Genomic DNA, 18,157 nt, shown 5'->3' on the forward strand with positions numbered 1-18,157 from the left:
GTGCCAATATACAACTGTAATTAGTAGTACTACTATATTCCTTGTTATTGTCCTAGCTCAATGTTTTAAATAAGATTTCAGATTTTTTCCAACCAACCACGAGCATAAAACATGAACGCAACTTATTAATTAGTACTATGAATTCATTTTTTCAATCAGAACAATTGTATATCAATCAGCTTTTAAAAAAGAGTAGAAATAATTAAGGGGTGGGTTGAAGCTTTTTGTTAAAGGTTTGTTTCATGCAAAACAAAAGTCTATACAGAGGGGTCATGTCCAGTAACGATATGGACCCATATATATACATGTTGTTGAATTATAATATTCTGATGAATTATTATAGATCTAGCTATATTTAGATTAATTATCTTAAGATTTTACAATTTCCTTTTCCAAAAGATGGGGCCATTTTCCAGCAAGAATTCAACACTTAGTTTGACTTTCTATGCCAAAGGTTAAGCGTATTATTAGAAGAGAAAACAAGAACGAAAAGGTTAATCATATAATATATCTGAAGCTAATCCTAATTTTCAAATTTAGTTTAGATGGTTTTGAATTGTGTCACAATTAAGTAAATACATATCAAACTATTTTTCATGAACTAAATCATGGAAATATTTCTCTGTTTCAATCCTTGCCTTTATTTTGGACACGTAAAGCTATATTGGGTGAACTATATAATCCTAAAAACTTGTCATTGAAAAAATGCACTTCATCTTATGATTTTTTTAATTTTGTGTTTCTTTACTAATTTCTACCGTGCAGCCATGATCATCACCTTTACACTACTATAGTACTGTAACTGTTGTCCCGACTACTTTGATCTTACTAGTTAGTTTATACTCCTACTACATATTATATGATTTTGATTATTGCATTGTCTTACAATGATTTTTGTAAGAACATTGTAAACGAAAACATCAATCTCCGACCACATCATATTATACTCAATCAATAATTAATGAACAGGAATATTACATTTCCCAATCATCAAAAGTTTTTGACCTAATGCATCGAAAACAGTAGTTCTTAATAAACCTTTTGACCTTATAATTAACCTTGAATTTTGGTCCTGGGTGTGAATTGAACTGTCCCATTATTTTAAGATAAAATTTATCTTTTCATATATAAATAGTATATTGCTAAAAGCTCTCAATTATTATGCTGCGTTCTCTATGAATCCAGATCCCCTAGGTATGTGATACGTTCCTATATCATATTATTTAGTAATCTTTGATTCACCAAATCTTTCTTGTTAGTTAGATTTTAGTATTATATATAGGATAGATTGTTATCATTTTATGCAACCAATGAATGAGAAAAATATTACTTTGCCCTACTTGGCGTTACTTACAACTCAAGAAATCCAGAATCCGCGCTGCCCGACGAGAGGCTCGCGCACAGCCGGTTCTTTGCTACCGCCGATCCTTCGTTAGGACGCCGGTGAAACAGGATACGACGTAGGGTCGTATCATCTGGTGCTTTCATCGAGTTGGACGACGCGAGGCTCCGTTCGCGAACGTATCTGGGCGATGGCCGCTCCAGGCTATTTTGCCGTTGTTGTTGAATCGATTCATGAGTACATCAATGAAAGCACTAGATGATACGACCCTACGTCGTATCCGGTTTCACCGGCGTCCTAACGAAGGATCGGCGGTAGCAAAGAACCGGCTGTGCGCGAGCCTCTCGTCGGGCAGCGCGGATTCTGGATTTCTTGAGTTGTAAGTAACGCCAAGTAGGGCAAAGTAATATTTTTCTCATTCATTGGTTGCATAAAATGATAACAATCTATCCTATATATAATATTAAAACCTAACTAACAAGAAAGATTTGTTGAATCAAAGATTACTAAATAATATGATATAGGAACGTATCAGTATGTCTACTGATGGATGATTGTTTGGTATATTCAGAATTTATTCATAATCAAATCATGAAAACTATGAACAATTGACTATGGTAAACTCATTTTTAATCAATGCATAATATTCATGTTAATGTAATAAGTGTATTTTTCTTTACCTATCCTTAATGTGTTACTATTGGGGGCTGTCGACAACTAGCTAGAACATATTTGAATCAGTCCATATATAATAAGTAGGGGTGGGTCGATACGATATATCGTATCGAAAACGTTGTATCGTATATCGTATCGAAAATATCGATATGAAAGAATTTCATATCGTTATCGTATCGAAAGTTTCGATATATCGAATTTCGATATATCGAACTTTCGATATGGAGGATATCTATATCGTTATCGTATCGATATTTCGATATATCGTACCGAAATTCGATATATCGAAAATAGCGATATATATCGTATATTCGATATAAAACGATATATCGAAAATATCGATATATATCGTATATTCGATATAAAACGATATATCGCGATATAAGGAAATTCATATCGTTATCGTATCGAAAACTTACGATACGGTATCGTTTCGTATCGAAAATTACGATATATCGAAAATCCGATAATTTTTCGATATTTTTCAATACGATACGAGCGATATATCATTTTTCGATATTTTTCCCCAGCCCTAATAATAAGATTGAATAGCATGCAGTTTCTCCGTTTAATAGAAGAACAACATATCATATGTAACAATAAATACCTAACAAATTGAAAGAACTTATATAATTGTTTGACCTGGATTATCGCATATGTATTGGCATTATAAATTAACACGACGCAATTTGCTTTTTCTAAACTAATTAATTTCAATGGATCATGGATTATTTGTATATGAATGAATTGCAAAAGGTGGATGGAGTAGTTGAAAAGTAGAAAAGCTAAAATGCCTTTTTTGTGGAACCTTTTTCACAACCCAAAGTCGCACGTAAACTCAGACTAGATGTTTCTTGAGTAAAGGAAGATTCTTTGCACGCAATAAACCAAATCACAAAACTAAGAAATATGAAGTGTCATACACTTCTAACTCTTGCAGTAAAATATGTACAAACAAACAACACATAAAGCACCATAGCTCACCTTGATTTTCGTTTTATTTGTTGCATTATGCAAAACGTTTTGCAATTTGTTGCATCCTAATTGAATAATTTTGGTACAAGCATGCTCACAATCTCCCTTGAGCTGTTTTTTAATTCATTAATAGGTTTGTTTATGATTTATTCACATTGATAAGAACACGGTATTTTCTTAGTATAACATTTTCTTGGATTAGGTGGATAATTTTCTCCTTTGGAAACGAAATGGTCCTACATTCTTTTCTGTTAAAATATAGAGTGAATTACAAAATTAGCCCTTACGTAAAGTTGATCGAATGCTGGAGATACTCATATTCCAAAAAATACACCAGACGACTCTGTGTATGGTTATAATATCATTTGAAGTCCTTTTTCACTCTTTACGGTCTTCCATGTTCTTCTCATCCTCCTTTTTTTCTAAAATGCCACTAAGGGCATTTCAGCCTTTCCAATATTTCATCATTACATTTCATTAATATAAACAAATATGAATTATAAGAACATTGTAAAATAAAGAGGGCTAGATCAAAGTCCAAGCAAATCGAGCAGGAATACAGTGTGCTTAAGTCCAACTACGATCACTTAGCTCTACAGTTTGAGGCATTGAGGAAAGAAAATCAAACATTGGTTATCCAGGTATAAGGATTCTAGTCCTTGCTTCATATGTACTACTCATTTTAGATTGATGATCAGGTTCAGGTGCGAGCTTTCTTTATCGACTAATCCTTTAATACAGTGTGCTTAAGTAAACACTAAGCTTTTCGCAATTCACAGGTGCAGAAACTCAGAAAGAAGGCTGATTGTGAGGAAAATGACAAGAATACATTCAAATTGGCAGCTTCTGAGATCTCAAGATTACTACTAGACATCAACGGCAATGAGCTATGTGGCGAACTGAAAGCAAGAGTAGATTACCTGGAGGAAGAAGCAGATGCTGGTGTTCTGTATATGGCTCAGATTGCTGAAAGTTCCTTAGCATCGCCTGAAAATGGTTGTAGCTTAGAATCTTGTAATTTTCTTGATAATACTGAAGGTAGTGCACAGTGGTGGGACTTCTAGTTCTAAAATATAGAGTGAAGATACGTTATGTAAACTCATACTGCATACTTCTTCCAACTTTTATTTATGTTTGCTGTAATCCCCCTGTAAAAGCAAAGCCATCTCAGATGGATTTTCGTGATCATGAGGCAGAATCCAGGATTAGCCTCGTGTTGCTTTTAAAATATGACATTCTGTTCCTTAAGTTAAAAAAGCATTAAGTCTAAAGGGAAAAAGTAAACATATGCTAGCAGGTAGAAACACATGCTGCCATGTAATATTGAAAAATATAGGACAGCCGTAAATGAGGCTTGGATGTTACACAGAGCAACAAAATCTGTTCCAGCAAACTCATTTCACGTAAGTAAAAGTTGTATCGAAACACTTACCAAACCTTTTGCTTAGTGGCATATCGATTGTAACATGGTGAGATTTCAGAACCCAACCATCAGAGTGCAATTTGTAATTATTCTTCCAGGAATTAGGAATCGCAAAAGTACTAAAACTATATATTTTCATTGAGGTTCTGGAAAATCTGAATGAGCTTGTACGAGCAGTAGGAAGCAGAAAATTGGTCCTTCTAGCTAAAAGTTTTGGTTACTCAGTTACTCTGCTGAAATTACAAAGAAGTAAACAACACAGTGGATGATTGAGAAAGTCTGTGCATACATGCGGCATGCCCATAGCTCAATCATGACAAAATCTTTATACTAATTCATATACTAACAAAAATTAAAGAGCTTTTCCAAGAACACTGAAACACTTGACAAACATGGGGGAATCATCCCCAGAAATGTTAACTAAACAACTCACTGCTGCAGATGCAAAACGTATCTCCGAGTAAGCTTCATCGTCATCAAGAAATACCTTATCTATTTCCGTAGTCAGGTGCACTTATAATATCTTACTATTAAAAAACAAAAAGATCAAAAGAAAAGCATTCAACTAATCAATTCAGATATAGGATGGTAAGATGGAAAAACCTTCTCCAATTGATGCAGAATATATTGCAACCTAACAAAGTGCAGAAATATTACAAAAGCTCTGTCATCAATTTATCATATCATACAAAGATCCTTTCAACTATTATCCTTGTCTCCTGATGGGGTACGTACTAAACAAGCCCAAAAGCAGTGATGGCCCATCAGCCCAAAGACCAAGGAAGAGTATCAGTTCGGCATTACCAAAGAGTTCGGCCCTAGCCTACAGCTCGGTAAAAGCCGACCAATCAGTTCGGCATTACCAAAGAGTTCGGCCCCAGCCTACAGCTCGGTAAAAGCCGACCAATCAAGCTCTACTCTCAGATCGGCAAAAGCTGCTCGGCAATAGTTCAGCAGTTCGGTCTCAGTATTCGACCGAACTGGGAGATAGTGGACTCATGCAGAACCTCCACGACCTCCACTACACGATCTATTCAGTGGTGGACCCATGCAAGATCTCATGACCTCCACGACATCCACGATCTAATTAGTGATGATGTAAGCCACGACCTAATTAGTGATGATGTAAGCCACGACCTAGTTAGTGGTGATGCAAGCCACGATCTTAGTTCAATGTATAAATAGAACTTAGATCAGATAGGAAAAGGGCTCTCTAGACAGAAAATAACATATAGCAAGTCTGTATTTGTAAGCTGGTAAACCAGATCAAGCAATACAATCTTGCCCTCCTTTCTTCCCGTGGACGTAGATTTACCTCAGTAAATCGAACCACGTAATTCCTTGTGTCGTGATCTATATTCATTACCTGCATTTACTACCATCAAAAATTCGCCCAACCATCACTGGCGCCGTCTGTGGGAAACAGAGAACCAAATTTGTGATAAAGCGAATTTTTGACCCTTTTTCCACCCCAAAAAAAAAAAAATGCATACCAGATCACGTAACACCCATAATACCGTTCGTGGTAACCATGAGGAAGCTAGTCCAGCCCGCAGGTCTGGAAAACAGCCTCGGGAGAAATCTACTTCCAGTTCTCACGGAGAAGGAACAAGCCGCTCAAAGACTCATCGCACCGAGTCTTCCCAGCAGCCCGATTTGAACGAGGCTGTCAAGTTGTTTTTGGCCGAGAAGCAGGAAGAGTTCTTAATTTTCCTGCAAAAGGGCCAAAAGCCGGAGACGAAAACGGTGGATTCTCCCTCCTCATCCAGACATGAAAGTCACTACCGCAGTAGTGCCGTGTCTTCCAGGAAGAAGAATCCTCAACCCCGACATGTTCCTGTTCCTCCTCGGTACCGGAATCACAGGAGAACTCCATCTCCTCCATACCGAAGAGATGTCGGGTTCGCCATGTACGGAGCATTGAAGACTCCGTTCTCGGACGATATCACCCGAACTCCCTTGCCACAGAACTACCGAACTCCGTCGATGACTTATGACGGGTTAGTGAATCCTCATGACTTCCTGGGACGCTATCAGTATAACATGGCGAACCAAGGTCTCAATGAGGTCCATATGTGCAAGCTGTTTCCCGAGCTGCTTATCGGGAACGCAAGAAGGTGGTTCGATAGCCTCCCCCAAGGCAGCATTAGATCTTACCGAGATCTAATGGATGCTTTCCACAGGAGGTTCTTTCAGAAAGCGGAAGCCCGAATCACTTCGGCTCAGCTGCTTTCTACACGTCAAGGTCGCGACGAAAAGATCAGCGACTTTATGACGAGGTTCCACAAGGAATGTCTACAAGTAGATTATCTCAATGATCTACTTGTCATTTCGGCATTCCAAAATGGAATCCTGCCCGGAGCTCTCTACAGAAAGCTCGTGGAATGCAGTCCGCAAACAGCTCAAGAGATGTGGGACATTGCGGACCAGTTTTCTCGTGCCGATGAGGCAGACCGTCGAAAACGGTCTTTAGACAGCTCATCTAGAGAAGACAAAAAGAAGCCCGATCATAGCGATCAGAGGCTTCCTCGCCGAACTCCTTCCCCACTAAAGGAGGGATAGCGGTCATCCGAGGTGATCAAAAAAGAGCGAGTGTTTGCAGATTGCGCTTAAAAGTGCCGAGCAATCAGCTCGGCACCATCAAGCATAGCAATCACAGCAGCCGGAGTCAGAGGCAGGCGAAATGACCGAAGTCACACCGGAGCCGAACTCGATGGTGTACGGCACTGAAGCCGTGATTCCAGTTGAGATCGGCATACCCAGTCCCCGAACTCTTAATTTCTCAGCAGAACTGAATGAGGACGGACTGAGAGCCGAACTAGATCTGGCCGAAGAAAGAAGAGAATTGGCCTGCATAAAAGCAGCCAAGTACAAGGAGCAAGTAGCCCGGTATTATAACCAAAGGGTGAAAAAGCTGCAATTTCAAGTGGGAGATCTCGTCTTGAGAAACAACGAAGTAAGCCGAGCAGAAAAGCTGGGCAAACTCGAACCCACATGGGAAGGTCCATATCGGGTGCCAGAAGTCCTCGGCAAAGGGTCTTATAAATTGACTCACATGTCAGGAGAACAAGCACCCCGAACATGGTACGTTTCCAACCTCAAGAAGTTCCATTTGTAAGAGACAGTCCGGTCAGTCAGTCTTGTGTCTAGTTCGGTCCTAGGGGTATGTGCTTTCTTTGTTTTTTACTTGTGTTTCATGTTTGTCTATGTGCGTTTTGTCTGTCTATGTGCGTGTCGTCTCTTACAAATGTTACTGAGGTATCTTGTTCTTCGAAGGCTGATCCCCTTTTTAGAACATATATAAGCCAACGATTGTGAGTCCAAGCTTCTAAGGAGGATACAAGACCACAATTCAGCTTAAGAAACAAGCAGTCCGTCTGAAACGAACTGCAACAAAGGGAAAGTCCGATCCACGCGATAAAACTCGCCGAATTAGGACAAGGGAAAGTCCGATCCACGCGATAAAACTCGCCGAATTAGGACAAGGGAAAGTCCGATCCACGCGATAAAACTCGCCAAATTAGGACACAAGCTTAGTCCGGTCAAAGAAATTTACTTCATAAGACCAAAGACGAGTCCGGTCAAAGAAGTTTACTTCATAAGACCAAAGACGAGTCCGGTCAAAGAAGTTTATTTCATAAGACCGAGGACCAAGTCCGGTTAAAGAAGTTTACTTCACAAGACCAAAGACGAGTCCGGTCAAAGAAGCTTACTTCATAAGACCGAAGACGAGTCCGGTCAAAGAAGTTTACTTCATAAGACCGAGGACGAGCACGATGAAATTTTTTCGCTAAGCTGTAAATACGCAGTGATAGAAGCGAAATGAAGATTTCATTTATTAAAACTTGTTCGGCATACAACTCCGCTGCCCTACGAGAAGGCGTTACACTATTACAAAGGACTATTCTACTGTCCCTGGTTGCTAAAGTTGAGCCATCTATTCACAAAATCCTCGTGAAGCCGAGTTCGGTCGTTCCGGGCAGCTGAAGAATAAGCAGGTCGACGAGATGCTCTGATCGACCTACCTCCTCTTCCTTGAGTCCGGGAAGTACTGGCACCTCGGCGGCGAAGAGTCTCTTCACGAAGCATTTGTTGATCTTGCTCACTCATAATCACAGCTCCTCTACGAACTTCAGTCCGTCCTTGTCTTGACGTTTCCGGTTGCTCCTGAGTCCGTTCTCGTCTTGACGTTTCCGGTTGCTCCTGAGTTCGTTGCTGATTTGGAGTAGGATTTTGAGCAAGTGGATCAGAGGTTTGAGCTGGAGTATGAGCATCTGTTGGCGGGAAATGCCTAAGGAATCTCTCGATTGAAGGACGCCGGGAAAGAACGATGTCATACCGAGAAGCCCAGCGCCGCAATGATTTCACGACTTGTTGGCAAGCCGAGCTCTCCAGCGCATTGTTCCTCCGGAGTACATGATATTCCTCCCACAGTTCGTCAACTCGTTCCTGAACTTCAGAGATGGTCATTCCCCCGCGCCTGCTGATGAAATCCTCATACGCAGTCCTCTCAGCGACGGCAGTATTCAGCTCGGCCTCCAGATCTTTCTTTTCGGACTCTAAGTCCTTATTGTCGGCCTCCAGCTTCACTAAACAAGCCAAGAGTTCGTCATTCTTCATCTGGTCAGCTATGGCTTTTTTCTCAGCTTCGTCTAAAGCAGAAGAGTACAGCCGCTTCCAGTAAAGTACCTCCAGCTCCTTAAGAGTTAAGAATACAAAGCAGCCTATGTCAGTTCGGCATTTCAGTTTACTGAGCAGGTAGTAAACCACAACAGGAGTAAAAGAGAGTACGAAAAGCTATACGAAGACACAAGTGCAGAAAGAAGAATTTTTTCATTCATAAGAAAATTTTTTTTACACGAGGGCTTCAAGGCCATTTTACAAGAAGGAAGAAACTAAACTAAGAGAAGGGAGACGAAATCATACTCCGCCAGCTTCGTCTCCGGCTCCTCGGTGAGGTTCAGCTTCCTTCTCCTTGTCTGCCTCAGCTTCAGCTTCGGCCTCCCTGCTCCTCCCAGCCTGCTCGGTGCCCCCATCACCGATCAGCAGCACCTCTTGCTCGGCCTGCCTGTCTCCGGTCTGCTGATCAGGCTGCTCGGTCTCACCCTCTCCGTGGAAAATTGGAGCGGGTGAAACTGGCCCTAAGGAGGCAAAGATAGCCTCCATATTCTCGTCCCGGTCAGCTCGGCAACTACGAACTCGGTCAGCAGAAAGCAGGACCGAGGACGAAGCAAGCTCCTCAAGGAGCGGCAGACTCTGGAGACGAGCTGCTATCTCTCGGCCGTACAGCGGCAGAACGACTTCGGGCCCCTGCTCGGCATTATCGGTCATCAGTTTCAGCAGATCACCGACAAAGGCCGAAAATTGATTGCTCAGAAAGAGTTTCTCCGCGAAAGCACGGAGAACCTCCCCTTGGGCAACCACGGCGGCAGCATCCCTCCGTTTCGTCTGCTCTCGCTGGATGACGAGCTGGTTTTTGGCAAACTGAGCTTCATCCTGGGCCGAGATCCTAGCAGCTCTGGCCTTCTCAAAGTCGGCCTTAGCCTGTTCGGCCTGGTGACGAGCTGCCGCCAACTTCCTCTGCATCTCAGCATAATCGTTGGACGCTTTGGAGAGTTCAACGGCGACGAGCTTGGAGAGCATATCGTTCCTCTGAAAATGGAAAAAGGAAAAAGTCAACCGAGGGGCCACAAAAAATACAGGAAAAAAGCAAGGCCAGAAAATCAAGAAGAGAATTCACCTCGGCGAAGTCCGTGGGCCATAAAAAGGGCTCACAGATATGTTCCGAAGGAGGCGCCAAGACCACGTCTTTCTCTGGCGCTCTTGGGGGCTTCTGGGCCTTCCCCTTCCCCTTTGCCGAAGTGGACTCCGGCTTTTTTGGATCCGAAGAGGTCTTTTGCCTCTTCGGATTCTTCTCGGCATCAGACGCCGAGCTGGTGGTTTTCGGCCTCTCCGGTTCCTTAGATTCGGAGGATTTGCGACCGAACTTGTTTAGCAAGTTCACTGCCAAAAAGCAAGAAAACAAGGTTAGTTTTCGTCGTCAAGGCAGTAATGCATAAAAAAGAAATCCTCACCCTCAGCCTCTTCGTCCGAAGACGAGGAGTCGAACACGAAGTCGCCCTTGACGAGCTCAGACTCCAGGTACTGCTTCCTAATCATAGGAATCTTATTGAGCTCGCCCTCGAGCTCGTCCAACGGTTCTAACCGAGGATGAGGAATCACGGACTTCGGCCCTCTCCAGGGAAAGCCCGGAGCCGCTGTCCTATTATAAAAAAAGAAGCGATGTTGCCACTTTGGCCACTTGGTTTTGCAGAAGGCCCTAAAAGGCTGTAAAGGGATCAAGTAAAACCAAGATCCTTTTCTCTTAAACTGGAAAAAATTAAGGATTGCCCTCAGAGACAGATCCTTATCTAGCCTACGCAGTTCGGCAGCAAAGGCCGATAAGTGCCTCCAAGAGTTCGGAGTCACCTGACCTAAAGGGAGTTGAAAAAAATCTAGCAGCTCTACAAAGGCAGGGGGAAGAGGGAAACGAAGCCCGCATTCCAAGCTGGCTTCATAAACGGTGGCGTAACCCTCCGGCGGCGAGTCAGCCCTATGAAGGTCGTCGGGAATCGCAACCTTCCCCCCAGGAAAAAAATATTTTCCGTGAAGGGATATCACAGTATCCTTACTCAAGATGCTGTGAAAATGCTCTACGGTCTTCTCCCCGGATTCTTTCCGGCTAGAAGACCCCTTATCCCCTTTCCTACCGCTACCTGACTCAGAAGAAGAAGAAGAAGACATAGTTCTTACTCTTTGAAAGTCTGAAAAAATTCTGAAGAAATTCTTGAAAGCGGAAGGAAATTTTTTCGCAAAAGAGAGAGAATGCAGAAGAAGCAATAGCAAAAGTGTTCAACTGATGAAGAAAGGACGTATTTATCAGATTCGGAGAAGATTTCAAAATCATCGCACCGTTTCGAATCCCACCTTTTCAGGATTCAACGGCCGGATTTTACTGTCGCATTTAATGCAGTCACGCGCAAGGCACGTCCCCTAACGTCAGCCTCCCCCGTACCTTTATCCAGAATGCCGAAGTGACTCGCTTCGCCGAAGTGATTCACTTCGCTTTTCGGGGGGGGGTAGTGATGGGGTACGTACTAAACAAGCCCAAAAGCAGTGATGGCCCATCAGCCCAAAGACCAAGGAAGAGTATCAGTTCGGCATTACCAAAGAGTTCGGCCCTAGCCTACAGCTCGGTAAAAGCCGACCAATCAGTTCGGCATTACCAAAGAGTTCGGCCCCAGCCTACAGCTCGGTAAAAGCCGACCAATCAAGCTCTACTCTCAGATCGGCAAAAGCTGCTCGGCAATAGTTCAGCAGTTCGGTCTCAGTATTCGACCGAACTGGGAGATAGTGGACTCATGCAGAACCTCCACGACCTCCACTACACGATCTATTCAGTGGTGGACCCATGCAAGATCTCATGACCTCCACGACATCCACGATCTAATTAGTGATGATGTAAGCCACGACCTAATTAGTGATGATGTAAGCCACGACCTAGTTAGTGGTGATGCAAGCCACGATCTTAGTTCAATGTATAAATAGAACTTAGATCAGATAGGAAAAGGGCTCTCTAGACAGAAAATAACATATAGCAAGTCTGTATTTGTAAGCTGGTAAACCAGATCAAGCAATACAATCTTGCCCTCCTTTCTTCCCGTGGACGTAGATTTACCTCAGTAAATCGAACCACGTAATTCCTTGTGTCGTGATCTATATTCATTACCTGCATTTACTACCATCAAAAATTCGCCCAACCATCATCTCCATTTTGATAAATCTCGCTAAATTTCTCCAGATAAAACAGAGATAAAAGAACTGTCAACTTATCCTTGTTATTTCAGTAAAGTAAGAAAATATTAGGTAACTTCCAGCATTATTACCTTAAAATAAAATTAGGAAAACTTCCAGTTCCACACTTCATCAATCCAAGTCTATGAGTAAAGTTTAGAACTAAAAAGGACTAAAATAATCTGAAACCTCAGATTCACATATACTGCAAAGACAACATTCTGAAATCCATTGTATGCTCGAAATTCGGAAGTCAGAGACATAAAGTTAACCAACAACCATAAACGCATGAACGAGGCAGCTGTGCAAATGCATTCATAAGCAAAAACATAGACTAAAGTCATTTAGGTTATTGGGGATTGAACTGGTGACTAAAACTGGATATATATATTCACCTGCAGTCATAAACTTTGATCAAAGTTAGTGTCAATTTTATAGAACTAATTCTTAATGCATGATATTACAGTTTCCATAAATCAAACATAAGAGTCAATATTTTTGTAAGCAAGCATTAGTTCAACCTCGGTAAACATAAAAGTCATAACCTTTGAAGGTTATCTGTCATTCCCTTTAGATACCTGATTATGGGCAATGCAGCCATTCAACACATCCTGTGTTAACTCGTCTGGATTCAATCAATCATCAACAAAATTACAAAATACATCTACATTCATGTGTTGCATTATAAATAAAGAAGATATCAAAAAACAGACTTTTTCTCAACCTTACTTTAGAACCTCCATTGTGTTACAAATTTTCAACATATGTCCAGCTCCAAGACACAATTATTCAATTATGACAATATAAACAACCAGAATTTAAGTATAATCCGTAACGCAACAAACTTAAATGTACAACTGTAAAATCAGAATCCATGAGACATCCATTCAAATGATCAAAGTTGATTACAGATCTAAGCATAAGGCTTCAATTCCTCTAATTAATCAGCATTCCAGAAACTATATAAACCCATGAATTGAATTGCAGAAGTCCTAGGGTCCTGTTGATCGAGGTCATCTCTCGAGCTTAGTTCTGCTTATGATCGAAGGCGTTGGCGGCGGTGGTGGCGATAAGTGAGGGTTTCTCCGGCAAGGTGTCGCTGGCTTTTGTGTAACGGTGCCGTGTTAAGAGCACCCGCAACGCGGGCCGCCCGCGTTCCGAGTTTCGTGCCGGCGGAACAGAACCGGCGCGCGACGCGTTGCAGAGGTGCGTTCCGTCTCCGTGTCGTTCCCAAGCCGTGCCGGGTGCCGACGGCACGACCCGCGGCACGGTCCGTGCCGCCACGCGCTTCGGCGACGTGGCTCGCCCTGCGTCGTGCGTGACGCCCACTCGCCGGCCCGCGAGTGGGCGTCGTCACGCTGACGCAATAAATTCATTTTTTTAAAAAATGAATTTTTAAAAAAATATTTTTTATTTATAAAAATTATTTTTTATATTTAAAAACAATTTTTACAAATAAATGAATACTAGAAATTCGTATTAGCCCATATATATTTGATGGGCTTGCGAATTTATGAAACTCATTCTTGGTTGTCTCTCTTTTATATAGACATCCTTGAATGTTTCATGTTCCACTTTCGACAAACTCATTCTTGGTTGTCTCTATTTTATAGAGACATCCTTGAATGTTTTATGTTCCACTTTCGATGTGGGACAAACTCATTCTTGGTTGTCTCTATTTTATAGAGACATCCTTGAATGTTTTATGTTCCACTTTCGATGTGGGACAAACTCATTCTTGGTTATCTCTATTTTATAGAGACATCCTTGAATGTTTTATGTTCCACTTTCGATGTGGGACAAACTCATTCTTGGTTATCTATATTTTATAGAGACATCCTTGAATGTTTTATGTTCCACTTTCGATGTGGGACAAACTCATTCTTGGTTTTCTCTATAAAATTGTATTTTAAATTATGTCATTTTTTATTTTTTTAGGATTTTAATTATGTCTTTTTCTATTTTTTTGAATTTTAAGTTGTAATTTTATTTTAATTTTAATGAAGTGTGTTTGTTTTAATTGAATTGGGTTGGAAATAAAAATAAAAATGAAATTGAATAAATAGTAATTTAAGGAACGGTTAAGGAACGGATAAGAAACAGAGGGTTGCAGGTTTCGTTCCTTAGTTAAGGAATGGAGTAAAAAAGTACAGTGGGGCCCGCAAATAGTAGTTTAAGGAACAGTTTAGGAACGGTGGGGGAACAGCATTGTGGATGGCCTAACCAATGTGTTGTGTTTCTTTTGGTGACGGATAGGTAGGTTAATGTAGCTCGCAACCCGAGGTTGACCCGAATAGCCCGTCAAATTTATAGGGTTAGGACTGGAAATTTCTAGCCCGATTAGCCCGCCCAATTAACCCGCGACACGTTAGGGCTAGACCCGAAAACCCGATAAAATTTCTATTATTCTATTTTTACTCTTAATTCGACACTTCATTGATTAATTTTATAATATAGATAACTAAAAAAATAACTTTCAATTTTATATTAAATATACAAATTATATATTAAATTTTTATTAATATAATAATTGATAAATAAATTAAAAACTTCAAATTCACTTTAAAAAAATATTTAAATTTCTAAAACATGCATTAAAATTTCACGAAATATCTCAAATATTAGTATTTGATCATGTTTATGATTGAGTTTGACCGTATATCTCAAATTTATCATATTAAATATTTACATTTTATGAATATAACTAATTTTCATAATTATTTATTGGATTGATCGCATGTTAATCTTATCGGTAGCAACCCGATTAACTCGCTGGGCCAGCCCGAAACCTGAGCTTTTAGGGTTAGGGTTGAACTTTTACCACCCGAAAGAATTCACAACCCGATTAGCGCGCACCCGATTGACCCGCAACCCGATTAGGACCGGCCCGATTGACATCCCTAGTGACTGTAGCGTAAATTTAACTTTCTTATCAATATATTTAGATAGAAATTGAAAAAGACGAGTCTCTAACATTAAATTTTCCATTTCGTTTACTTTTGGTTAAACTAAAATACAAAACTTTTTATTTTTTAAAAATATCCCACAATGGTCAATGATTATAATGTCCTATGCTTATAATAAAATAAGATATGATAATAAAACAATATATCTTTTGATTCTCCTTTTTATTTGCCATTTTCCTTATTTTTGGTTGGGGAATTAAGGCACAGAGATAATCATATAAAGGAGAAAAAAAGTAGTGGTTCCACTTCCACGCAGTTACACCTTAGTGGAATCCTGCATTCTGGACAGCGCCATCTCGAATTGGCTCCACTTCTGCTCCAACGTGCCGTTGAAACCGATGGACATCCTAATCAGCCCGGGCGAGATCCCGGACTGCTCCTTCTCCTCCTTGCTCAGCTCGCTGCTCGTGCTGCTCCCCGAGCACGACATGAGGGTGTCGTAGTATCCCAAGCTCACCGCCACAAGCCCGAATTGGCTGCAGTTTTGGAGCAGTTTCATTAGCCGGTTTGCCCTCTCCTCCGTCTCCATGTCCACGCATAGGAGCCCTCCGTACCCATACTCCTTGATCGCCATTGACTTGAGCGTGGCGTGGTCCGGGTGGTCCTCCAAACCCGGGTAGATGACCTTGAGCCCGAGCTTCTTCATCCTCGTGGCGTACACCAGGGCGCGGTTGCAGTGCTCCTTCATCCTCAGCCCTAGGTGAGGGAGCCTTCCCGCCAACTCGAACGCCACTTTCGGGTTCATCGTCGGCCCCAGCAGCATCAAGCTCCCGTCACGAGTGTCCATCAATGAGTTCACAAAGCTTTCTGGTCCACACACTGCGCCTGTGTTTTATTTTATTGTTAGATTCATATTAGTATGAATTAGACTAAATAACTGGATTGGTTGTACAGAATTTATGGACAAATTAAAGTTGTGCACTGCCTTCTTTTTTTTCTTTTAAGTCACTTATTTTAAATTATCGTTTACCCGATGGAGCCAAATAACCAATAAGGACATCATGGCATATGGTCCCCGGCCATGATTCGGTTTCGATACCATCAACTCTAGACAAACGCTTTTTTACTAGCCGACACATCGCAACTTAACTTATAAAGAAAGGCCAAAAAAATTTACTCACGAGTGGGGGATTACAAAAAATAAAGAATCATGCTTTTTCTTGGATCCGGATTTATTAAGCTTGGTTAGTCATGGTTAAGTCAACAGAAACGAGTATTTTTTTCATTTTGAGTACAGGACAACTTTAACTTTATGATACAGTTCTATTTAGAGAAGTAAACATCATTTTTCACTAATTATGGTATGGAAATAAGCAGATTAAAGGGGAAAAAATTGTACCCGCGATTAAATCAGCGGCACCGCTAATGAACTTGGACATACTGTGCACAACGATGTCCGCGCCGAGCCTGGCCGGAGAGACGAACATGGGAGCGAAGGTGTTGTCGACGACGGCTGTGATCCCCTTATCATGCGCCATCCTGCAGAGCTATGGCACGTTAGCGATAGTGAGCGTAGGATTAGACATGGTCTCAAAGTAGAGCACATTAGTCTTTCCCTGGACCATGGCACTCCGCACCGCCTCATGGTCGCGGATGTCGACAAACGACGTCGTTATGTTGCAGGTGCGCGGCAGAAAGTGCGTGAGCAGTGTGTGGGTCCCGCCGTACAGCGTGCGCGACGCCACCACGTGCCCTCCCGCGCTGCACAGCTGGAGGAGCACGGACGAGACGGCAGACATGCCGGAGGCCGTGCAGTAGGCGGCCTCCGTACCCTCGAGGGACGCCATGAGGCGGCCCAGGTTGAGCACGGTGGGGTTGAAGTGGCGGCTGTAGAAGAAGAAGTCGCGGTCGGGGCCGAGCTCGCCGGTGAACATGCGACGCATCGTCTCAGGCTCCATCACGGTGAAGGTGGCTGAGGCCTCGATCGACATGTTCACTCCGCCGTGCTCACCAAACTCGTGGCGGGAATTGGCTAGGGCCGCCGCAGGGTCCTCTGGGTGCCGCGGCAGGGGCTGGTGGTGGTCCTTCGTGGCGGCAGGGAAGGGGTTGCAGTGGTTGTCAGAGGAGCCCGAGTGTTCGTTGCTGCTAACCACGGACGCCATTTGGAAGGAAGATTTGATTTTTTCTTTAGCTTTGGCTTTTGTGAGAGTCCAGTGGAATGGTGTCTCTACTTATAGAGTTGGAGGAGCGTCGAGATTGATTCCTAGTACTCCCTCCATCCACTAATTCCCACTACTTTATTTTGCTCATATTTTATTATAAAAAATAAAACATACATTCAAGTCTAGCTATTTTTTATGCTTCTCAATTACTCCGTTTAGGTACTCCATCTGTACTATCATAAGCAATTGTTAGTAATGGACCTCATGTTCTATAATTAAGTATCTCTTGCATTATTCTTTCTTAATTTTTTAAATTTTATTTTCTCTTATTTTATTCACCCTCAACTCGACACACTATTTTAAATCTTTATATTTAAAAGAAGTGCATCATTTAATAGGGAGGACTATTGTCACTAATAATTGGAAATGAAACTGACGCAGTTGATGACCATTTAGAGGCTGATCGTAGAGTTGCGCAGAATTTTCGTAAACACTGTCAGTTTAATTGATAAATAACGTACAAAATTTGGCTCAATATATATAGTACTACTATTAGTTATTTCGACTTTTGCGATGTTATAAAAACACTTCAATCTTTCATTTTGTTGTGAATAAAGTAGTACTATTATGATCTCTCGATAATTATGTCCATAATTATGTTCTTTGAGCCAAAACATTAATATTTAATTAATATGTATGTTCAGCCATCATTTTTGAGTGGACAAGAAATTTTGGGTGTCTACAAGATGAAAGGTTAAAATAACATATTTGTCAAAGCTCCTATATTATTTGACAATTAAACTAGTTATTCAATGATCATCATTATTGACCATTATTGTTT

At 41.5% G+C, this 18,157-nt stretch overlaps 1 protein-coding gene and 1 pseudogene across 1 annotated transcript; one reads left to right on the forward strand and one right to left on the reverse strand.

The window, feature by feature from the left end:
* The first annotated feature begins 399 nt into the window (after positions 1–399).
* Positions 400–5,031, forward strand: LOC121770202 (homeobox-leucine zipper protein ATHB-12-like). Its single transcript, XM_042166978.1, has 3 exons — positions 400–454; positions 3,497–3,633; positions 3,772–5,031. The coding sequence occupies exons 1-3, from the start codon at positions 400–402 to the stop codon at positions 4,054–4,056; spliced, it is 477 nt and encodes a 158-aa protein (XP_042022912.1). The 3' UTR covers positions 4,057–5,031.
* Positions 5,032–15,341: 10,310 nt separating this feature from the next.
* LOC121769811 lies at positions 15,342–17,384 on the reverse strand (annotated as a pseudogene).
* Between the last annotated feature and the right edge of the window lie 773 nt (positions 17,385–18,157).

Source organism: Salvia splendens, chromosome 16 (assembly GCF_004379255.2).
Source record: "Salvia splendens isolate huo1 chromosome 16, SspV2, whole genome shotgun sequence".
In the NCBI taxonomy this organism is placed as follows: Eukaryota; Viridiplantae; Streptophyta; class Magnoliopsida; order Lamiales; family Lamiaceae; genus Salvia; species Salvia splendens.

Coding starts and splice junctions, on each gene's coding strand:
- LOC121770202 (XM_042166978.1), top strand. CDS start 400: ATGGGGCCATTTTCCAGCAAGAATTCAACACTTAGTTTGACTTTCTAT. Junction 455..3,496: donor TTTGACTTTCTATGCCAAAG/GTTAAGCGTATT, acceptor ATGAATTATAAG/AACATTGTAAAATAAAGAGG. Junction 3,634..3,771: donor ATCAAACATTGGTTATCCAG/GTATAAGGATTC, acceptor CGCAATTCACAG/GTGCAGAAACTCAGAAAGAA.